Source organism: Eriocheir sinensis, chromosome 41, assembly GCF_024679095.1.
Source record: "Eriocheir sinensis breed Jianghai 21 chromosome 41, ASM2467909v1, whole genome shotgun sequence".
NCBI lineage: Eukaryota > Metazoa > Arthropoda > Malacostraca > Decapoda > Varunidae > Eriocheir > Eriocheir sinensis.
The window spans coordinates 4,962,355-4,986,052 of record NC_066549.1 but is presented as its reverse complement, the minus strand read 5'-3'; the positions used below and the strand labels follow the sequence as shown (position 1 = coordinate 4,986,052).

Sequence of the window (23,698 nt, the reverse complement as noted above, 5' to 3'; positions counted from 1 at the left end):
TTCATATTTAATTATCCTATGAATATCTTCGGCAAACAGTCGAGTCATCACTTCCTGATGCTGTCAGTTTATAATTCAAGAAACTTTGAGAAATTGACATCAATAAATAAAAGTTAATATTAGGTGTTCCCCATTTATCTATAAATACATGCTTAACTTATGTCCTAGCAGTGCATGCTTCTCCTTTCAGGTATACTTTATTCATTACTTATGAAATAGTTTAAGCACCAACATTATGCTAAAAAGAAGGCATTTGTTAGACCTGCATATATATTCTTTTTTTATTACATGAAAACCACAGGAGGCTTCAGATCAATAAAAATATACTTTACTTTTAAGAAGAAAAACTAAGAATATCCAACATAAAAGTTGTAAGGCCAGTTATGGAATATCATTGATTACAGGAATTTAACCTTGTTCTTTGGTAGAGAAGGGTTGAAGGGTGTGGGTGAGCCTGGGCTAGAGACAATCATCAACTGTGGGTTCAGTCTTCATGTTCTCTGGCTGAATGATGATAGTGTCATGGTAGCGGTTGTCTGTATCATACAGCTGATCCCGTGGCTGGTAGTAATACACCTCCATGATAGTCCCATCCTCCTGCTGAATTATTTCATGGACCTGATGCTGCTCCAGCTCTCCATCCAGTTCCAACTGTTGCTCCTGAGGGAAAGGGTAACTTTTAAAGTAAGACTGGGTTAATAATATCCTAGCAGACCATATTCATATACCGAACTAGTGGGAGCATACACCAGGTGGCGCACTGCTTCACTCCCCTGTTGCCTCCACTTCCAATGGTACATGCAGCTGTCCTTTACATTTCAAGCCCTTTTTGGCAGGATCAATCAACATGCCACAGCCATGAGTTACAAGAGTCCCCTCTCCACTCAGGATTGTCTCATACAGAAACAACCCTATGAGTAGGATCAACATCTGGGAAGCATGCCATGTACCCACATAGCAATGAAGAAAACCTTTTGAGGAGCTAATGAATTAAGGTGTCAAGAGAGGAAAGATCCTTTTCCACTTTCTGAACAAACCTCTCCAAAGGACATGCCAAACCCTAACTAAGGATGGGTTGACACACACTCAACCTTAGTTCTTAATTTTTTTTCCACGTCTGCTGTGAGTAGCATCCCTTGGAAATGGGGAGATTGGTGGTGTGGATGGAGTGAACGAGAATGGACAATACCTTGTGGATGTTTGTGCTAAGAGAGGTTTGTTCTTGGGAAACACCTTCCAGCACAAGTTAATATCATCACAGGTATACATGGGCAAGGGGAGACATGAGGAGCGTAATAGATTATGTAGCTGTAGATATGAGGTTGCGACAGGATGAAGTAGATGCAAAAGTTGAGACGAATGCTTAATGGATCTTATCACTTTATGGTAATAGCCAAAATTAAGATGAAAGAAAGATGGGAATTCAGAGGGAGTGGGAAGAGGGAAAAGAGTAGGAAGGAACTAGCAAGTGAGAAATTACGTAGAAAAAATCTCACCCCATCTTTGCACTGGTTCTCCAGGCTGAGGTGGTAGGCAGCAGCAGTTGACTCTGGCTGCTGGTCAAGGCGCTTCTGTTTTCGACCACGCTTGGCTTTGTGTTCTACTTCACCACTTGATGCAGGCTCCTCAACAAGTGTGCGTTTATTTCCTTCTCCCTCTTGTTCACTTCTGTCCACATATTTAAGATGAAATTTCATGTTTGGAAGAACACTTTAGCTATATCAGCATGAGAGTAAAAAGTCAATTTCTGAAAATGTCTGGTAGTGACACAAAAATATTGCCCTACTATCTGTGGGGGTTGTGCACTGAATGCCACAGTGAATGGTAAGTCTGCAAATATACCAAATTTACCTGAAGGTAGATTTATCTTTAATACATTTTTAGCTAATACTTCACTTATAATAAACTGTGTGAATCAATAAAGTTTGCACTCCCCATAAAAGAAGTTGACAGACACAAAAATATTGCTCATCTTCATACCTTAAGATAGTTATCATTAATACACTTGTAGTTATTACTCTATCTGTACTACACTATATGAATCATGTCATCATCATGTCTGCATTCCATATAAAATAATTCATATGCATCAAAGTACTAGGAAAAGGTTAGAAAAATTTTATCCTAAAAGTCCTGAACACTCACCCAAACTGCACCTCAGGCACAGGTACAGAGCTTCTCACAGCATTGTAAATGTTTCTCAGCTGCTCCTCCAGCTGGTTAAGGTATTCTTCACTGTCTGTCTGCACCACCATTTCTGTGATCTCCCTTACCAGGGCTGCACACCGATACTGTAGGATGCTCTTCCCCTCAAGCCTCATCTCCTGCTTCACCTAAACAAACAATATAATAATTAATGATAATGAGAGTTAAACAAGATACGATTCAAAATAGTTCAGTACCAAGAAAGACACTTCAGATTCTCTTGCCCTACCTTGTACATGGCATTCTGAATATCTGAAGGTGTGGGATTATATCTGCGGTACATGGAAGGTGGTGGATCACCACAAGGAAAAAGTTCCTCATGCACATATTCTTCAATAGCTTCTTGCATCATTTTTACAGTGGACACTCCTTGGCGTGTCAGCTCATACATTTTCTGCAGCACACGGGAGTCCACGGGTTCTTTGGTTCGGAACTTAGAGCCCTGTAGAAAATTCAGTATATTAGAATAAATAATAAAAAGCACTGATGGGCAGCAAGATTCTGATATCATTGTAATTATTAAGGCACAAATTTGAATGACTGAGTCAAATTAATGACTGCTCTTTGAGCTGGTCATCTTAAAGAGTAAGTGAAGGAATGTGGCATATTTCCCAGATACTAACCCTACTTATCAGGCCTTCCTTGTAAAAAATAGCACTCACTCAGAAATTTATCTGCCAACATCTATGCGTAAGTAAAAACAGCCAAATCCACCCTTACCTTGAGTGGCTTCTTCTTGGGCTCTGCTAAGGTTGGTACAGGGTGGCTGGCCAGCTCAATGGTGCACTTATCTGGCAGGTTGAAGGTCGGCTCCTCCTTCACCTGCAAAGAATTACACTCATATACCATTGTTTTCTGATATTAACTGTATAATGTGACTAACAAATGTCTTTATTAGATAGTAATACAAGTGCTTGTTTAAGTATGGCAATGTGACTAAAAGTGAGTAACTCGTAAAGCTGGGTGTTGAATTCTAAAGTATAATATTGATGGACAATACTACATCAAATGAAAAAAAAAAACGTTAAGAGATCTGGAACAAGGTCAAGTACTCACCAGGCCAAGCACTGGATGGCCTACGTGGGAGCTTGGATCTGGCAACCTTACGTAGTACCAAGACTCCCGAACAAACCTGGAGTTGTATCTCTTGAAGCTGTTCACCATTTTTCGCTTGGCCAGTTTTCGCATGTGGTCTGTGGGCAAGGAGTTGATGGCTAGCAGGGCACTTGGCATCTGAAAGGGAATGATATTTCCTCATTATAAACCTAACACAACTATGGAGGAATTGTATCCAGTTTGTTTAGATGGGAGAACTCATGAAGACAACAGGAAGAGGGAAACAGGAGGATCTTGTACACTCCCATGCTGTTGATTAGCTATCAGGATATGAGGAAAAATGTTTAACTTGTACTGAAAAATACCACAATTATAGTTAGCTAGATAAACAAAAGCAACCAATTTGGAATAATCATCATGCATCAAAAGCTGCAATCTTTTTTTTTCAGCAAAGGACAGCTGAAGAAAAAAAAGAAGAAAGAAACACAAAAAAAGAGGGGAGGGGGGCGATAAGCACTGTTCCTATAAAACGTAGATAAGTGGCCAGAAGAGAGGTCTATTTTTGATTGAGAGGTGTCTTGATACTCCCCTATTGAAAGAGTTTGTCATAAGCAGCAGGAAATACTGAGGAAAGAAGGCTGTTCCATAGGTTACCAGCAAAAAGGATGAAAAAATGGAGATGTTGGTTAACTCTTGGATAAAGGATTTGGAAAGCATAGGGGTGAACCAGAATAGAAATAGTGTGTAGTGGAGCCATGGGAGGGGTGGGGGCATGCAGTTACCAAGTTCAGAAGAGCAGTCAGTGTGAAGATACCATTAGAAGATAAAGGGGGAACACTAACACTTAAGAGTTTGTGGTTACATGCTTGTCCGATCATCATTATGAACAATTTAGCATTACATCTCATCAGCATGAATCACCTGGCATAGGATAGTTTTGTTAGGTGGTAGGAATTGAAAAATAAATAATGTGTTTACTTATACATGCATTAGAGAAATAAGCAACATAACATATTTAACCCTAGAACACTAACCTTAGAAAAAGTCACACCACTACTAACCATGGGTACATCATACCCGATTTTTAAAAAAAAAAAAAAAAAAAAAAAAATAAATGTAAAGTTTTAATGGAATAAATTTACATGAAGGGACTACTAATAGGGTGGTGGATGAGGAATAATATGTGGTGGTGTGTGGTGGTTCATAATTGTCATACATTCAAAAAAATAAACAGACATAATTCATGGGTGGGGGTATTAGTGGTTAGGGGGTAGAGTACTTGGGGTAGGCTCAGCTGGGACTGCCGCCTCAGGCTCTCCGCTCTCTTATGTTCTTATGTATTTATGTTCTTATGTTTCACTTGACTTTTGACTTTTGACTTAAACTTAAACAGAAAGAAAAACGTAAAACGTATTAAAAAAAATCAGGTAAAAAATAAATATTACTAAAAAAAAAAAAAAAAATAAAAAAAAAAAAAAAAAAAAAAAAAAAAAAAAAAAAAATCATCCTTCCTGACTTCTGTCTTGTTGTAGGTCCTGTGATCCCAAATCATGATCCCCACTGTGAAAACTAAATAAAAATCAACAAACCATGACATGTATGACATGCTGTATCACCAACCATGGGTATGCTGCAGAACAAGTGTAGCAAGCAACAAAGAGAGACCTTGAGAAACAACACGACCAGAGGAGCACTACAGCTAGGTGGGGTACTCAAGGCGAACCAGGGACACAGGAACTCAGACAACCTGGCAACCAAATCATACCAATGGTACCTCTTACCCATGGTCTCTCATACCCATGGTTAGCGTTCTAGGGTTAAATGCTATATTAGTACTGTACTGAGTGTACTTCATAAAGCACAGGGATGGGGAAGAGGAAAACAGAAGATGGGTGTTTGATCTAACATAATGATAATGATGATAAAGAATGAGCTTGCCTTGTGCTGTGGGAACTTCATGATGTGCGTTATGTATATCTCTGCTGGACAGTTTACTTTCTTGGTGACCTGCGCCCTGTTCCTGGACTTAGGTTTCACACCACTCTCCTGCAATATAAATGGCAAAAGACAGTAACATCCTGGAGAATATTAAATGATGGCTGGTAATAAAATATTCACGCACAAAAATGAACTTAAATGAGCTTACAATTAGACTGATACCTTCTCAAAATATCATATATGGTCCATTTATAATCCTCAAACCATAAATTAGCCAAGGAGTTTCAACATTCATTTCCTATTTTCATTCATCACTGAATCGTAAGAAGTGTGTGTACCTGTTGCTCCCGGAGCTTACGTATCTGGTATTTTTCCTTGTGGCCCTTGTTTGTATCTTGGCCCTGGTGGCACATGAGAACCCATCGACCCACATGCATGAATGGCACACCATCATACTCTATTGGCACCCCACACTTGCCTGTGTTGGACCAATAGTGTATTCTCCCTTTTTCTACATTGGGGACATAGGCTGTGGGTGAAAGGCAGAAGGGTGTTAAGATGGATCTCATCAGGTTTCACAGAGAAGGAAATGTCTAGTTTGGATAGTGATGTCATAACATCAACAAGTGTATAATTGTCAAATGAAACCACTGAGTCTTATGAGGTTCAGAATGTTCTGTGCCAGTCATTGAGTTATCAAATTAGAAAGAAGAATCATATAATTATGTATGCCATTGTCTTGGCATCACTGATATGACCACTGAATGAAATAATTAAAAGGACCTGGCCTTCCAACTGGTTTCTTTCTAGTACAAGAATAGATCTCAAGTATCTTGCTGTCTAGACACACCTCAGCTTGGCGGAATTCAGCTTCCGCACTATTTGTGCATTCGTATGTACATATTACTGCAAGTGGGGTATGGAGGGAAGGACCCATTTTTAGAGAGGGCGTGGTAGTAAAAAGTTTAAGGACCAATGGTTGAAACTAAAGAACCAATCACCATAAAGTAAATCACTTCTGTATCCTTGTGAATAGAAACACATACATATGAATGCACAAACAGTGCAGATCTGAGAAGCTGAACTGGGGCAATTCTCTACGCCACCCCACTGATACACGAACGACTGAAGAATGAGGGTGTAAAGCTCTGCTGATATGAATTTTCTAAATAAATTAGTCATAATAATATATATATAAAAAAATCAATATTTCACTGCTATTTACATGCTTATTTTGACCAAGAGCAACAGTAGAGGTGAAAGAAAGTTGCCATAAAATACATATCAACCAAACCCCCAACTTGCCCAAATGGATGGTAACTATCTTCACATAAATACTGTACTTATCTATCACCAATAAAGATAACATCCTATTGTCACTAAAATAGTGGTCTATCACTGCTAAAATAGTACATAACCTATCACTGCTTAATCTCAGAAAGAACTTATTAGCTATGAAACAAGATATCAGAGAGAAGATTGGCGCACACACACGCAAAAAAAAAAGATGGTAAAATTTCAGAAGCACACCCACTAACCATTAGTGACAACAACCATCGGTGTAGCACAAAGTGTATCATGTATTTATTGTAGACAGATTTACCTAACCAAACTAAATCAGTAAAATTCCACTAGTACACCTGCCAGGCTGCTGACCAACAGTGACAATAACCAATGATGTATTTATTATAAACAAGTAAGTCTAATCAAACTTAATCTAACCTAACCATACCTGATATGTGCTCTGCTGCCAAAATGAGATACAGAAAAAAATCACTGGATACACTCCCCCCACCAGACCTCAATTTAAAACATTGATATCTCACAAATAAATCATTTGGGACAGCAAACCAATATGGCAGTGTTGTATGTGCACAAGTACTTCATATAGTGCAAAGGTGTGAGATGGGTGTACTTCTGTAATAACACCAAACATAGGGGAAAAAAAGTGGCAATAAGAGAAAGAAATACTAATGACACTATTCTTAAGACCAACCAAACTAATAATTGGATGAAATAAATAATAATAAAAAAAACTAGTAAGCAGCAATAAGAGAGATATACTGATGATATGCCTAAGGCCCTACAGTACATCAATAAGCCAGCTCACCCTCGTTGCCAAAGTGCTTGTCACGGTTGTACTTGATGAAGTGGGTGCAGGTGTTCTCCTGATACAGCTGCACACACCGGTACACCTCGTCCAGGCTCCGGAACTTGACCACCGTGAAGGGCTTGCTGCCTCCTGGGTCCTCCTCCTCCTCCTCCTGCTCCTGCTTCACGGCTCGGGCATATTCGTGCATCTTCTTCCTTTGTGTGTTGTCATATACCACAAAGGTGTACTTCGCAGCAAGACGCGTGTACTTCTGTAATGATACCAAACTATCAAATGGAAAAAAAAAGCTCACCAAACATAGGAAACGGCAATAAAAGAGAAATGCTGATGACACTATTCCTAAAACCGACCAAATTCTAAATTGAAAGAAAGAAAAAATACCAAATAAATAGGAAACAGGAATGAGAAAAAAAATATACCTGTTAAAATTCCTCTCCTGTATACTTCTGACGTTTTGTATCCCTTCTTATTTTTTCACCCTTGATTTTTCTTCTTTCCTTTCCTTTGATTATTTAACTCTTCTCATTTTTAGCTTCCACCCAAGACTGCTAGGAGGACAAAGGGCACACGCCTTGCCAAATTCAAAGGCTGTATTGCTTCTTATGTCTTTCTTGTTGATCTTCCTTCCTTAGTGTCCTTAAGTTGTCTCTTCGTTTCCAAATGGGTACCGGGGAATAAACAAATCGTTCTTTGTATTGCTTCTTAAAAATGGCCAACAGTTCTTCTTTTTTTTGACCTGTTCTGCTTTGTATTGCCTATAAAATGGCCAAGTTCTTCTTTTTTTACCTGTTCTGCTTTGTATTGCCTTTAAAATGGCCAACAGTTCTTCTTCTTTTTTTGACCTGTTCTGCTTTGTATTGCCTTTAAAATGGCCAACAGTTCTTTTTTTGACCTGTTCTGCTTTGTATTGCCTTTAAAATGGCCAACAGTTCTTATTCTTCTTTCTTTTTTTACCTGTTCTGCTGTGTATTGCTTCTTAGGTCCTCCTTGGTACTTCTCTTCACTACTTCACAACGCACACTTAATGACCTCACAGCGCACATTCACGCCCTTCACCCTGCACTGGGCTCTGTTTTTCTGCTCTTTTCCTCCACTGACTTTGGTTTTCTATTTCCTTTTCCTCACTTTATTCTCTGGTCTCTCATTTAAGCTTTTCTGCCGGAACCCAACACGTTTTTATCGGGCGGCGGCCGTAGCGGGAAGGCTGGCGGGTCCCGCACTGGACGGCTGCTGCTAAAGGCGGCTCGGGGGGCAGCATGACACTGTTGCCAACAATTTTTTTGGAAATCTGTAGAAATCTGTAAGTACATAAATTTTGTTACATTTAATTACTTCATAATATATGATTCAGTGATATGGCGAGCTGGCCATAGAATTATACATTCATGTTTATCTGAAAATCCCCTTTTGAACATTTTTTTTTTTTGTATTTCGTTGGGGATATACCCCAAGGGAGGAAGGCGGTGAGTGCCGCGCAACCACCCAGACGGCTGGTAGAGAGATGCCCAATTCTTTCAATAATGAGGCCCAACAACGGGGCTGAGGGTGTCGGAAAGCGCCCACCTTTCCACTCCCATGGCACCGGGCAGGTCTCGAACCTACACGCTCCAGCACCCCACCGGAGCGCAAGGCGCAGGCTCTACCCCGGGAGCCCCCCCCCCCCCCCCCCCCCCTCTGAACATTATTATAATACTGTAACACAGCCTGGCTGCAGGGCACACCACGGATGTAGTATTTCCACGAGAAATTGGCGGGTGGGGTAGTGGCGGATGTGGAATCGGCCCGCCCTGCACCTTGCCAGTACATTCAACACCTCTCGCTTCCTCTCATATGTCAGCTATTTACTACCTTTAAATGAATTTAATAAAATAATTGGATAATCCATTAAGGTCATATAGTGTTGAGATTGTTTCGTTTCCAAGCCATGCCATACATGATAATAAGAGCAGCCACACTCTTCCACATTTCCATCAGCACACCATACTTGCACGCTCTCTTCTGAGCTGCACTCCCTAGTCGACCAACCCACTGATTCACCTGGCTATTCTTTCTGGTATGACTCTTGGCAAGGAGACCTAATGAACTAGTGGATAACAGTGATGACACCCCAAATCCTCTAACCAACCAAACAAGTTCTATATCTTAGCTGTACCCCAATGTTGATTTCTAATTATCCTACTTGGGTCAAAATGTTGAGTAATCATCATCATCATCATCATTTCGTTTAACGTCCCGTTTCACTCTTCCCGAGAGGTTGGACGCTTTATGGCTCTCCTCCATTCTACTCTGTCTTCTGCCCGATGCTCATCCAATCCCATCAACGCCAAGCTTGTTTAACCCCAGTGGATGGTGTCACTTGCTATTGTACAGTTGTATAATCACACTCTGTCCTGCCTGGGGGTTGGGATGGCATGTTCCTCCCTTCTCCCTTGTTGTTTACCTGCAACAATAAACTATCAATCAATCAATCAGGCTCAGGCCCCGTTCACACTGTGCCAACTTTGGGCCACGACAACCCAGCGACTTTCAGACCCCCTTCAAACTATGCCGATTCAGCATCCGGCAATCATTTCTACACCTCTTTCTGACCATGTATGACCCTTTCACATCAATATTTCACACCCAGGACCTCGTGTACCCTGAGTCGCAGGGTTGTCATGGCCCAGAGTCAGCACAGTGTGAATGGGGCCATAGTCCCCAAGCACTCCACAAGATGCTTTTTTGCGCTGTTCCTGGCCAGGGCTGCACCTTAATCAAGACAGGATTAACTGAGTTGGTTCACAAGCAAATAAACAAAATAATCATTAATAAGACAGTTGAAATGCTAAATACAAAGTTAAATGAGGGTGTTGGGTGTATCCCCTTTAGGGTCATCTCACCGTATTACTCCCAGTATAATGGCCGATGCTCGTCACCTTGTGAGTCCATCACTATTTTGCACTTGCTTCAGACAATTAAGAACCTTAATATTTACTAAGACATATCACAAAAATACATTTAGTTAAACATAAATATGGATATTTCTAAAATATTACACTGTACAATGATAAATAACTAGCCTACAGAGTTCACTGTACTATTACAAAAATACATATATTACAGCTGGGTTACTGAGCCTAGCAAAAACATGTGGGTGTCCAGCATTCACTGACAAAAGATGTAAAAGTAGTAAATTTGAAAACTAGACATAATGGTCATCAAATCACTTTGAATTTAATATGAGGGTACTGATGGATAAAGAAATAAGTCTGGTGTTGTGAGTCTATTCTAATGTAAAAGTTTAATACATATGGAATACAGGTTATTATTTACACAATGGTTATTATAAAAAAAAGTACATTCAATATAAACAATTCTTTTCAGCTAAAATTTTATGTAGAACAAAAATAGTTGTATATATGAGAACATTTAAATTAATTAGTGCTCAATATATATTTAAGCAAAAATGACCAGAAAATCTACTATGAAAATGAGTAACTATTGAGCAATAGGTGATATAGGTGACACATGGAAATTTCACAAGGCAACAACCACAGGTGGACAAGTTGTACTTTTAAAATACCAGTGGTAGCAACAGCAGCAATGTTGGCAGTGATGGCGCTCAAACTCTTGAAAAACTGCTGATGACGACTGTGGTGCATGAACTTCCTGGTGGCATTTTTTATAAAGTATCTGAGTTTTCACTTAAATAGTGGCAAAGATTCAGAGGAGGCAAATGTAACACAAGTGATAATGTAAGTGGAACATTAGCCGAGTGGTGAAAATGAGAGACACTGAACTCTAACCATAATTATCACCTTTGAGGACCCAGAACAGCATCCCACTTGCTGTTCTGGAGGGACTAAACTCAGCTCATGAGTATGCTGCTTACATGCATATACTAGGTAACAAATAAATAAATACACACTGGAACATCTGTTCTCTCAAATTTTAGAATATGGCCCAAACACATACATAAACACATGCACACAGATATGTAAATACACACATACACATATTACCATGTGCAAACTAGCTTCAGCTCAGAGCGTGGGAAGACACCTTACATGACACACACCTACACAACCATCTGGATTTTGTTCATAACAGTCAGCAAAAATATGTATGATGCTGTTCAGTCATTTGTCTATTAAGAGTGGCATCTATCAGAGTTCCCTGTCACTGCCAGACACTTTTTCTAAAGGATGTACATTCTCACTAATGAGTATCGATTATCACAACCGTTGAGGAAATGTTTAAAAAAGCACTGCCAGTACCACAAGTGGTACTAACCCAAAAAGTAATTTTGGTTGTGATAACAGTACTAAAAATACCACCAGTTCCTGTTTTAGCAGTACTTGTCACCTTTGGCTACTATTTCTGCTACAAAAAGGACAACTACTACTACTACTACCATTGCTACTACTACTGTTGTTGCTGTTGCTATTACTACTAGGCAATTTTAGCATTATTATTATTGTAACTGCTACTTTCACACTAACAAAATATCATCACCATTTGTTAAAAAAATCCTTACTTATCTAAATTACAATATATGTACAGTATTTTGAGTATTCTGGCAGTCCTGCAGGGGTCTGTGAGCCAGCTGAGGAGTGACTTTGGGGTGAGGGAAGCTGGAGCAGGAGGGACGGATGGCTAGCGAGGAGTGAGAGGGTAGGTGGGGAAGGTCTGGGCGGTAGCGGGAGAGTTCTGTACTACTGCCTCCTCTCCATCACCACCAGTTCTGTAATAACAAGTTTAGGGTATTTCTAAATATTTCTATCAGAACTTTACTCATACTGATAAGGTCAAAAGTAGAAGTTTCCTTCCAACCCAGCAGTTAAGATCTGCTTGACTGAAGAATAAATTTATGCCTCTAAAGAAGCAATAACCATATGCTTACAATAAACTCCCTAAACTTGGCCTTATTTTTTTGTTTTAATTTGAAGTTTACACATATAAATACATTAATACATTAACTTATCAAAGATCCACACTCCTTCCTAACCAAAGCAAGACTGGAAGAACTTCAAAAGAAGCAGTGAACCATAAATTTGACCTCATGGAAACTGTGCTGATAATGAGATTCTTATTTTGAAGCTATTGGAAGCATGATAGCATACTGCTTTGTTTCAAAATTAATGTCAACATGAAGCTTTAGAATGAGTAAGAAGCTCTAATGTTCTACATCAAATATTCCTCCTAGTAATGTGAAAGATTACACTGAGTAAGAAGTTCCAGTACTATATTCTACTGGAGGATAAAGTCATCCTTCACTAAAATGCAGAATTACTGCTATAAGTTACAACAAATAATATGGGCAAAAAATATTTACATGTTGACCAGCAAATATACAAAACACATCATGTCTACTGATGAAAGTACAAAACAATTTAAGTCTACTTCAAGGATTACAGCAATATTGATGTGTACTTTCTGTTTGTGAAGAAGCATGAGATTTGTACATCAGGCTCGTTACCTTGCAACACGTTTATTCAAATCAGCAGGGTACGGGGACTCCGCTTTACTGGAAGAGTAAGGCAGCACTGCCTTCCCTTAGGTATGAGCCTAACCTCTGTTCAATGAACAAAGGCTACAGCACAACCTGGCAAAATGCAAAGTCTGTTTGGTCACCTTCACCAAGAATTCACTCCCCTGTAGGCACACATTCTGCTTCTACTGCCTGTTGGATCTCGTGCATGGAGCAGCAGCAGAGGAGGAACCAATGGAGTGGAGGAGGGGAAGGAGGGTGCATGTGAGGCATGAGGCCCTCCTCAGATACAGCTAAAGCAACAATTGGAAAAGAAAGAAATGAGATATCTCCAGGAAAAAAAGGAAATGAGATGTCTCCACATGGCCCTCATGAAGATAGACTGTGACCTTATAAGGAAGAGCTTGGCAGCCATTACGAAGCTGAAGAAGTGACTGGGAAAGGTGTGGAGGCTTGTGGGTGAGGGCAAAAAATATGCCTTTCAGTTCTTGGCAGCTCTGAGTCACCTCTGGGGTGTTGCAAAAACAAATGTGGTAGAGATGGAGAGATTACTCTTCAGGGAGCAGCAGGTCCTGTCCTGCCTAGACCTTCCTCACTCGGCACTGAGGAGATGATTTCCCCTGGTGTCATTATCTATTCAAAGTTACATTTGAACGTCACTTTCACTCAGATCGACTGGGTATTATATTCCATATTACCACCGTTCCGTATCTCCAGGCTTTACCTACCCACACATCAATTCAGTCAAATAGAGGTCACAAAGCTTTGAAACCATCTCTCTTGACTTCCTCTCTGTACAAGGAGGCTTTAAAGACCTCATATGATAAAAAAATCACACTCCAAAATGAGGAGAACTACGGGTCACTGTGTGGCATGCCGGGGACGGGCTCATGTCTTGTGTAGCCAAGTAGCTGTGAAACTGATTTTTCCATTTGTGATTTCTGTTCTTAAACTTCCCTTTTCACTGTAATAGTTTTATTTATGCATTCACAAAGAGGAATATATTATTTTGTTATTTTCTAAATTGTTTCATATTACCACCCCACTTTCCACAACCCATTTTTTTTGGATCTTCTTGAATAAAAAGCTGTAGCATTTGAATGATTTAGTTTTTCTCACTATAACTCTAAAGGTGTTAAGAGGATAAAATTTGCCCATACTTATGACGGTTGTTGATGCAATATTTCCCTTTAAAATCGGTGTTTTCACCTGAAATAAAAAAAGTGGTCCATATTACCACCTCCTCCCCTATGCGTGAGGATTAATTACATATTACTCTGTGTATAAAAAGATTCTTGATTAATCTTAAGCTCCCCAAAACATACAGCCTACACTGAATAAAAAAGCTCCCCTAAGTTTATCAAGTAATACATCATGATCTTGCAGTACTCTCATTTAACAATTTTGTTGACTTACTCTTAAATTCATAAACCAAATATTGTTAAGAATTTATAAAATTTATGGATTACTATTTCAATTAGAGAATTTATGAAAAATCTAGAAATGCATCAAGAAAAAGGGTTTCGAGCAATTGGATGACAACCTGTTACAGCCTCCACCATTAAACAAACATTTATACTAGTGCTACTTCAGTAATACTAATACTTGTAGTTTGTTTTTTCAAAGCTGGTCAACCCCACACATGGAACAACAAGCTCATTATCATCATGTCACTATTTTGAATACACTCTAAAGCAGTGCTGTCAAAACTTTCTTATTGTAGTCCTCAACTTAATTTATCGTCAAGTACCCTTATGACAGATTAAACTGAAGATTCATTATTTGAAGGACCAATCATATAGTAGTAATGAATTATATTGAATATCATCACAATTTTAATACTAGACAATAAATTATTCAGTATTACTATATTGAAAATCTAACAAACCAAACCAAACCATTTTAAGTTTTTTCAAACTCACTGTTGAACACACGATTGGCATTCTCAATTATCCTTGCCACTCCAAAAGGTTGTAACAATTGCAGGGCTTTGGTAAACAACAACAAAATAATTGCCTATGAAGTTATTAGAATTATGTTCGTATCTCCATTGCCAAACTACATAAGAGGCTTCAGGAAAAAATAAATAATTAGAAGATACCTTCCATAAATGATAAACTGCACTGTTAACTGGGAGCTTATGACAACATTTATTGTGATGTTATTTATCACCTACCCAGGAAAACTGCAACGGTGGAAATTTTTTGATACTTACTGGCTCAGAACAGAGAAAGGGTGAAGGGACAGCTCAGGATCCAGGCTGGAGGTGCTCTTGATAGATGGCACTGAGGCTTCTTCCATGCCTGGGCCCTGGCCTGCCCCTTGCTGGCTGCCACACTCGTCCATCCACCAGTCTCCCACACTCTCTCTCCGTGACCTTCCCCACACACAGTAAATGAAGACATTAATAATCTGACAACTTCAATGAATGGAATGATAACATCACACCATGAGACAAACATAAATGGAGATTAGTAGTGATAGTATTGCTAGATATGAGTCCAGCACTTACAAGACCTTATTCCAAATGGTAGGGACCAGCTGATGGTATGTAATGTTTTATGGAATGTTTAAGACTGTGCATTGGCATCAGTAAAAATGTGATGATACTTTAAAGTGTGGTCACCATATCGTGTATTACATAACATGGTGGTGGTAATGGCAGTGTGAGTGTGTATTTCATCACTGGTGGTGGCAATATGTATTGGGTATTCTTATATTGGTATTAATATCATTAAAATTACTGGTATCGATGCAGCCTGACTACAAAGCCACAAAGAAACAATAAACATAGAAGAGCCATACCCTGGGGTGCTGGCTGCCTCCCTGTTCTGAGAAAGGGTAAGGTAGTGATGATAGAGCTGCAGGGTTTCTTGTCGCACTTTGGCATGGTACAGAACCACACGGTCACGATACATTTGGTGTAACTCACTCATGCTGCCCATCCCTACGTCATGGAGGGTCTTCTCCACCACATCCTGGTATGGGAACATGCAAGACACAATGATGAGCCAACCATATTTGAATATAGGCTTGGAAATGTAAAAGAAACAAACAAATGTATTTATAAATGAGATACTGGAAGAGAAAAGTGGTAAATATAACAATCTTTTGGATATGTTATGACATTGCATTTCCTGGACTTGTAGTAACTTGATATGAATGGGATGACAAAGCAAAAGAAAATTAAACAAGACTTAACAGACTGAAACTTGATGGAGAAGTCCATGGCATGGTGCATATTATAATCTACTAAAAAATTACAAGGTACAAAGAAATATATCAGGAATTTGACACAGCAGTGGAAATACGTAAAAGAGAAGGCATGATGTATAAACATGAATGCTCATACATCACTGTCTTTTAAATTTTGTCCTAAAGATCAAAGCTGACCCATAATAGTGAGTGCTCTGGGGTCAGAAAACTTACATGGAATGGGCAGCGGTCAGTCAAGAGCAGATTGTCAGTGTTGGTACGCAGCACCCCAGTGATCTTGTTAAGAAACTCGTGTGTGGTGTCAGTCAGTAGCCGCAGCACACTTTCTGAGGTGTCTGTGTAGCCAGCGTGGGCACAGATGGTGGCCACTGCCTTGCGGAGGATGAGCCTTGCAGTGCTGCCCTCCACCTCCAGGATGTGCTGCTGGGTCTTGCCTGTAGTGAAGGGTCTGTGGCATGGGAAAATAATTATAGTCACTGTTAATAGCTATCAAAACTATTCTTATTATGGGAAAATACAATAACCCCTTATTTCAAATCACTGTCTTTATCTGAAGCACTGAATATTGACTGAAAAATAATACCATACTTTAAATCCTTTAATACTTTATAAGCAGTTACATCCTTATTCTTAAGCCTTCATTGGCTGATGGGAAAAAAAAAAAAAAAAAAAAAAAAAAAAAAAAAAAAAAATTGAGGCATCATGAACTACCATTCTTTCATGGACACAAAATGTAAGACAGGATTTTAGGATTACAATGCAAGTGTATATGAAAAAATTAACTAGTATGTAAATATAAACTTTAAAAAATCAAATCAAATCAAATATAAAAAATAACTGATAAATTATCATTAATAATTAATAAAAGACTATAAGATTAGATGCACTAAAATGTTCAAAAAGATATTGAAAAAATAAGACTAAAGGAATACTGGCAACTTCTGATGTTGATAGTAAGGGCAAGTTTTCCTGGGCAATACAATCCATGACCTACGTGTGTTCTGGAGGAAGAAAGTTGAGGAAGTGTGGTTTGGTTGTTCTGCGGTTGAGCACAGGTTCCTCTGGCAGCGGCGGGCAGGAGGGGAGGCTGCCACCGTCCATGCCAAGACTCTGACCACGAAAGAAAATGTCTGCACTTACTAATCAGTCAAGGCTGACCTAAGAGCTTTTTACTTCACAAACAATATTACCAGTTTTGTTACATTGATACTTTTTGCACATCTGACAGTAAGGACCACCAGCAATTTGAAAGAAAGACACTGTAGGCACAAAAAGGCTAAATTGATTTTTTTCATCAATTTTTTGAAACAGCAGTATTTTTACTTATTTTTTGTTTATGCAGTCTTTAGTGTCTCTCCTCATACCATATAAAAACAGAACAAATACGAAATAAATACCAAGAATATTTGTATGACTGCAATTACATTATTCCTCATAAAACTAATAAATTACATTATGTTATCATCCATTTCATATCAAGAATCCAATACCCTGAGAAGTCAAAATACCTCAACTTGAAAGCAAGTTGAAAAACATATTAAAATGCTCATTCAAACAGAGACGAATAAATAATTCCATGAAATTGGTTGATTTTCTGACCATGTTCTCACTGACTTCCTTTTTCTCTTGTCTAATTGATGTCTTTCTCAAATTCATACTTCCTTTTGTTCTGTCATTCATCCATGCCTGCCCCTTCTTCTTCCACACTTTCTTTGATCTCTCAATCCCACCGTGCTGTTCCTTTCCTCTTCTTGTGAAAATACGGTTATCAAACTCTGACCTCTCAAGATTATCTCATACAACTTATAATATAAATATATACTTCTTACATAATGCTGCACCCTGGTAAAGAGGAAACACAGCCCACCTGTGCCCGGGCGATGAGCTGGGCCACCTGGCGCTGGTGCTGAAGCAGGCGGATGGTCTGAAGCACCAAGGGGTCTGTGCGACACAGCTCGGCTGGTAAGCTGATAAGATAGTTATATAGTCAGCCAATCAATGTTTTAGATATATTAAAAAAAAGGGGCTATATTCATCATCATCATCAATAGCATCAACATTATGATCATCATTATCACCACAAACACCTATTAGAAATCAACTCATCTCCCCCTCTGACTTAATTATGCTTGATATTAAAATTCTTAATACATGTAATGATGTAATGTATGTGGTTTTTGGTCTGAAACTTTAGATAGCTCATGAACTCAATGAAGTTCCTTATTGTCCTTAAAATCTGTGCTTCCATGCTGACATACTGCATGGTCAAACTTTGCACCTCTGCCTTTAAAAATCTAATTTTCCTTCCCACGTAAGTATGCTTAGTACATATAACATATGCCTCAGAAGGGTGGCCTCTCTATCCCTTCAAACTACCATCCTATAGCTTTACTTAATTGTCTTTCTACAGCTATTGAAACAATCCTTAACAGGAAGATTTTTAAATAGCTATCAATTTTTAATCTTTCCGGTCAGTTTCACTTTTATGTGAGATTGACTCTTACAGAAGCACATATGGAACCTCTTTGTTGTCTTCAGCAGAGTAACTTGTTATAAGCACTTTTTTTTTCAAGTTTCTTTGGCCTTTTTTAGTCTGATTCCTGTTGCTGATGGTAAACTTTTTTCATGTCACATACTTATATAAGTAACCCTAACTCACATCTGGAAGGAAGGCGTTTCCTCTGGTGAAGGTTGGTGCAGGGCTGGTGGGGTGGGGGCAGGGGGCTGTGGGGTGAGCAGGTCCTCCATGTCTGCCGGGCTCAGGCCCCAGTCGTCCCCTCCCCCTCGCTGCTGCTCTGCCTCCTCACCCCAGTGGCCTCCGGCACAACTCATCCTGAGCACCAGTCTTGAGCTGCCTCCCTCCAACAATGTTGATTATTGGCACCTTCCCAAATATTCTCTTATGAATTTCCTCACAAATTTATTATTTGTATTTGTTGAACATTCTGTTTCCTGAGTAATGCCTGAAAGATGCTGTCTATTCATACATTTCTGAAACAAAATCCATACATGATTATGACAACACTGGCACCTTAAACAAGAGCACATAATGGCAATTCATTATTATTACGGTACATTTTATGATAATAATAATAATAAATAATAATGGTAATCATTATTACTATTATTGTCATTAGCAATATCAATAAAATGATCATTAAAATTTTTGCATTCATGATAATCAATCAGTATTGGTAGCAGCAGCAGCAGGGAACATCAGTATCAATATCAGTGTAATAATGATAATAATAATGGCAATACTACCATTATTATATATAAGCATAATCACAAACAGACCCTATTTCCTGAAAACTCAGGGTGGGCAGTACAGTAAAAATTGCATCATGAAAAAGAAGAAGAAAAAATGTGATATAGACCTAACAAAAATTTGTTCACAGCTGTCAGTCCCAATAGTACCTACAAATACATCTCCAGGGACACCAAATTAAGCTGCATATTTCTTTGAGGTTTGAGAGAAATTCTTGCATTAGAATAATAAAGGTGTAATCTTAAATTATCCTGTTATGACTGAATTATCCTTCCCTGCTCTAGATTGTCCAGATTGATAACTCCACATAGCTTATGCTGCCATTTTTATGAACTTTGGAGAGAAAAGTTACATTTGATTTGCCTGAAAGATTGTGCCCCTGGTGGTGGTCTGTCCCCACTACAGCCTGAAGAGTCAGGCAGTGGACTTGGGTGGAGCAAAAACATGCCTCAGGGTTAGTTAAAGACTGGTTATGTACGTATGACCTATCAAATGCACACTATTATTTTGATGGGCCCGTCAAGCATCACCTCAGTTCCTGACACGGTTCATGCAGGCCTCCCATCTTCTTCCACTTTGTCCTCTTGCCCTTCTGCCAACATCACTAAGGATTTGTGACGTTTTACATAGTTTCTTGCATGGTGACATGGGGGGGGCGGGTAAAAATCGGTAATACTTTCTAAGAAGTCCGCCTCCCCCTCCGCCACTCCAGCCCCCCCTACCCCCCAAGACAAGCCTGGGGAACTGTGGTTTGGGGGGGAAGCCAAAATCACTGAAAAATGGGCTTCCAAAATTTCCCTAGAAAAATCTCTAAATGAAGGAAAATTTCCTAGTCTCAAGAGTAAGGAAAGTCCTAACTTTATAACCTAACAGCCCCCCTCGCCCCCCTGCTAACCAAGAGGGGCTGCGCCCCCCTCTGGACCCCCCACATGTATAATGCACCAGAAAATCGTTTTTTTTTTTTTTTTTGGTGGGGACCATATTTAAACTACTCCAACCGAACTTTACGACCTGCTAATGAGGGGACTTCGCCCCCCTCAACCCCCCCCTCCTAACCAAGAGGGGCTGCGCCCCCCCTGGACCCCCCCACATGTATGATGCGCCGGAAAATCGTGTTTTTTTTTTTGGGTGGGGAGCATATTTAAACTACTCAAACCGAACTTTATGACCTGCTAACAAGAGGGCTTCGCCCCCTCAACCCCCCTCCTAACCAAGGGGGGCTGCACCCCCCCCTGGACCCCCCACATGTAGGGAGTTTTCCTTAATTTAGGGATTTTTTAAGGGAAATTTTGGAAGCCCATTTTTCAGTGATTTTGGCTTCCCCCCCCAAACCCCGGTTCCCCACAGTTCCCCAGGCTTGTCTTGGATTGTAGGGGGGGGCTGGAGTGGCGGAGGGGGAGGCGGACTTCTTAGAAAGTATTACCTAAAAATCATATGGATTTGCAACAAAATGGTTATCTGATTCAGAAAGCACACATTATACGTCAAGTAAAAAGGGTTCATATGTGAAGCTCATGGATGATCTTTAACAAAAATTTACCAGAATAAGATCGAGTCAGCCACTGGAACTTCAGCCCCTAACTCAATTACTGAGCCCTGGCTTTCAAAATTATATAAGAGAAGTGATCAGGAAAATGGAGAAGCATTGAATGAAAATGCCTCCAAAAGTGGCTCGGGTTTACTCACCTGGTTGGCCCATAGAATGACAAAGAAATATAGTAGAAAAAGTTAGGTGGGCCAAAAAACTTCCGAGAATCTCTGCAAATCTATCCACGCACCTCCCTCACCGCCAAAATTTATACATACCTTCTTTAATTATGAAGCCAGTCTCAATCCCACAACGTCACAGCCTTTTAACAGCACTTCCCCGACGCAGCAGACGCTTACATCACTATAGATTTGAATCAGGGAGTGGCTACCCGGCGGCCGCGTTCTGTTCAGTTCAGTTGAGGGTCGGGGAGATAGCTGGCCTTCGCAGCGGCCTCCCCTTTGCTTCCGGTTGTCTTATTATTAGGTGGGTGTAGTCCGCTGTTTTCCCTTTATTTTCTTGCACTTATCTTGTTTTTGTTCTTCTTGTCTTGTTCTTATGTGGGTGTAGTCTGCTGTTTTCTCTTTATTTTCTTGCACTTATCTTGTTTTTGTTCTTCTTGTCTTGTTCTTAGGTGGGTGTAGTCTGCTGTTTTCCCTTTATTTTCTTGCACTTATCTTGTTTTTGTTCTTCTTGTCTTGTTCTTAGGTGGGTGTAGTCCGCTGTTTTCCCTTTATTTTCTTGCACTTATCTTGTTCTTGTTCTTCTTGTCTTGTTCTTAGGTGGGTGTAGTCTGCTGTTTTCCCTTTATTTTCTTGCACTTATCTTGTTTTTGTTCTTCTTGTCTTGTTCTTAGGTGGGTGTAGTCTGCTGTTTTCCCTTTATTTTCTTGCACTTGTCTTTGTTCTTCTTGTCTTGTTCTTAGGTGGGTGTAGTCCGATGTTATTCCCTTTATTTCTGGCACTTATCTTGTTCTTGTTCTTCTTGTCTTGTTCTTAGGTGGGTGTAGTCCTCTGTTATTCCCTTTTTCTTGCACTTATCTTGTTCTTATCTTCTTCTTATCCAGTTATTCCTTTTTCTTGTACTTGTTCTTATCTTGTCTTATTCTTAGGTGGGTGTAGTCCGCTGTTATTCCCTTTATTTTCTTGCACTTATCTTGTTCTTATCTTCTTCTCCGCTGATTTTCCCTTTTTATTTTCCAGAACTCGTATATACAGAGCCCCTTTCACTTCTTATGTCACTGTATAGAGGCCTGAAACTTCATCAACGGTAAACGGTAAACCAAGGAGCCGAGGAGAGCAAGGAGCGGCCAGGCGAGGGTTTGTTTGTTTACCTTACGACGCCCGATGTTGCGAAAAATACTTCCTCGCGGAAATAAGTCGCTCTGCTGACCACCACGCATGCGCACTTGGGGGAGGGGGGGGGAGGGGGGAGGAAAACATGTTAATTTCCCTAGGTTTTGTTCTAGTTTGTCCACCTGTGATCTTTGTAATGGTTGGTATTGCCCGCAAGACAACAACACACCAGACCAAACAAGCAGGAACGGAGTTAACCTCACAGTGGGGTAATTCTTTCTATAAAATCTGCCCTATTCGTTTGTTTTAAGGATTTGTACCGATTAAAAGTGTTTCTCTGATGTTTTTGCTATGTATTGGAGCCGATAAAGGACAAGTAAACGATAGCAGTGAGTAATACATAGAAAAAGTGAGCAAGTTGTCCCTCCCTCTGCGAGCTATTTTGCAGTCAAAGGTGATTCCTATGACAGCAGTCCACTCCCAGGCCAGCATCGGCGGCCTTTGTAACGGCTCCCGACGTGAACTGTTTCTTCTCGTTTTCATTATCATTTCTTGCATTTCAGTATGATGCTCACCTGGTTAGGCTGGTTTACTCACTTGGTTGGCTCATCCATTCTATATAGCACGACAAGGAACTAGAGCAGAGAAAGTTGGGTGGGCCATAAAAACTGCTGGCCTGGTGTAGTGAGACCAATGGTGTCCTCCTGAAAAGATGGCTCCCCTGGTGTGGCGAGACGTTCGTCTGGCTCAAAACGCCGGGGGATGAGTCTTTTCAGCAGGACACCACAGGTCTCGCCACACCGGCGCTTTGAGCCAGACGTACGATTCGGTTTCGCTTTCTCGTGGCGGTGGGTGGTTCTCCTCAGAGCATAACCAACGGGTTTTCTATTCTCCATTGTCACTGTATTAGTTTATTACAACATCACCACTCTGCCAACGACTGTGTGGTGTATGAGAGGTAAATGTACGATGTTCTCTACTCCACAAATAAGCCTTAACTATTTTTCAGGAGTAGGTGATCAATATTTAGTTTAATGAGCGAAGCGAGACAGCCTACTGGGTGCTACTAAATTTAGCGTGCAGTCTACTGCAGTATTTGTAGTCTACCCTGGTTTTAGTAGTCTAAGCTACATAAATGATCTGACCTGTCTCCCGAGACTTCATCTGATGTATTGTTACCCGAGTGCGCCCGACCTGAGTAGGCTAATGACCGGACCTAAGTCACCGTAGTCTATGTAATGACCTACTCGTCTCCGGAGACCTCAGGTTATGTTGTCTTGCCACCTGAGGGCTCCAGACCGGCCTATATAAAAGGACAATCAACGAACACCCACATCACTATTCTCCTTACAGTGAAGCCGATAACATCAGTATAACTCACTCTGCTAACTGCAATGTTGTTATAAGATTTCTACACACGTGTAATTTTGACAGAAGAAACACCAGTTACAGTTTTATAAGAAAACAATCTTCTGGATTTTGATGATGGTGTCATATAATGATAAATCATTAATCAGCAATATTTAACTTGTTTTTCATCATCCTACAGTATAAGATTCCTGTAGCTGAGGTACGGTGCACGCTGAATTGTAAATATGGTGGCAGACCG

At 40.0% G+C, this 23,698-nt stretch overlaps 2 protein-coding genes and 1 long non-coding RNA gene across 8 annotated transcripts; 1 reads left to right on the top strand and 2 right to left on the bottom strand.

Annotated features, from left to right (window-relative positions):
* Positions 1–269: 269 nt before the first annotated feature.
* On the bottom strand, positions 270–8,613 carry LOC127009529 (uncharacterized). Of its 3 annotated transcripts, none has more exons than XM_050882676.1 (11): positions 8,099–8,613; positions 7,732–8,048; positions 7,310–7,562; positions 5,538–5,728; positions 5,200–5,307; positions 3,262–3,438; positions 2,926–3,027; positions 2,435–2,647; positions 2,146–2,333; positions 1,497–1,668; positions 270–660 (listed from the first exon to the last, which is right to left on the bottom strand). In XM_050882676.1, the coding sequence occupies exons 3-11, from the start codon at positions 7,497–7,499 to the stop codon at positions 460–462; spliced, it is 1,542 nt and encodes a 513-aa protein (XP_050738633.1). In that variant the 5' UTR covers positions 7,500–7,562; positions 7,732–8,048; positions 8,099–8,613; the 3' UTR covers positions 270–459. The 3 variants fall into 3 exon arrangements, with proteins under 3 accessions (XP_050738633.1, XP_050738634.1, XP_050738637.1); XM_050882677.1 differs by having other exon boundaries at positions 8,155–8,613; XM_050882680.1 differs by having other exon boundaries at positions 8,205–8,613.
* Positions 8,614–10,561: 1,948 nt separating this feature from the next.
* Positions 10,562–21,710, bottom strand: LOC127009527 (STAGA complex 65 subunit gamma-like). Of its 4 annotated transcripts, XM_050882673.1 has the most exons (9): positions 21,073–21,709; positions 19,797–19,870; positions 18,658–18,989; positions 17,866–17,965; positions 16,993–17,108; positions 16,212–16,446; positions 15,588–15,760; positions 14,998–15,159; positions 10,562–12,035 (listed from the first exon to the last, which is right to left on the bottom strand). In XM_050882673.1, the coding sequence occupies exons 3-9, from the start codon at positions 18,828–18,830 to the stop codon at positions 11,948–11,950; spliced, it is 1,047 nt and encodes a 348-aa protein (XP_050738630.1). In that variant the 5' UTR covers positions 18,831–18,989; positions 19,797–19,870; positions 21,073–21,709; the 3' UTR covers positions 10,562–11,947. The 4 variants fall into 4 exon arrangements, with proteins under 4 accessions (XP_050738630.1, XP_050738631.1, XP_050738629.1 ...); XM_050882674.1 differs by lacking the exon at positions 19,797–19,870 and having other exon boundaries at positions 18,658–18,849; positions 21,073–21,710; XM_050882672.1 differs by lacking the exon at positions 19,797–19,870.
* On the top strand, positions 21,510–22,157 carry LOC127009528 (uncharacterized). The gene is made up of 3 exons (XR_007762034.1): positions 21,510–21,650; positions 21,720–21,793; positions 21,906–22,157. It is a non-coding gene; the product is annotated as an uncharacterized LOC127009528 (long non-coding RNA).
* Positions 22,158–23,698: the final 1,541 nt, after the last annotated feature.

Bases quoted from the DNA above. Each gene is read 5' to 3' on its own strand.
- LOC127009529 (XM_050882676.1), bottom strand. From the start codon at position 7,499: ATGCACGAATATGCCCGAGCCGTGAAGCAGGAGCAGGAGGAGGAGGAG. The intron at 5,729-7,309 runs GTGAGCTGGCTT...TTTCACCCACAG, and splicing joins CAAGCACTTTGGCAACGAGG to CCTATGTCCCCAATGTAGAA. The intron at 661-1,496 runs GTGAGATTTTTT...CCTTTCCCTCAG, and splicing joins AGAACCAGTGCAAAGATGGG to GAGCAACAGTTGGAACTGGA.
- LOC127009527 (XM_050882674.1), bottom strand. From the start codon at position 18,830: ATGAGTTGTGCCGGAGGCCACTGGGGTGAGGAGGCAGAGCAGCAGCGA. The intron at 17,109-17,865 runs GTGGGCTGTGTT...TTTCGTGGTCAG, and splicing joins AGCTCATCGCCCGGGCACAG to AGTCTTGGCATGGACGGTGG. The intron at 15,160-15,587 runs GTATGGCTCTTC...TGTGTGGGGAAG, and splicing joins GAGGCAGCCAGCACCCCAGG to GTCACGGAGAGAGAGTGTGG.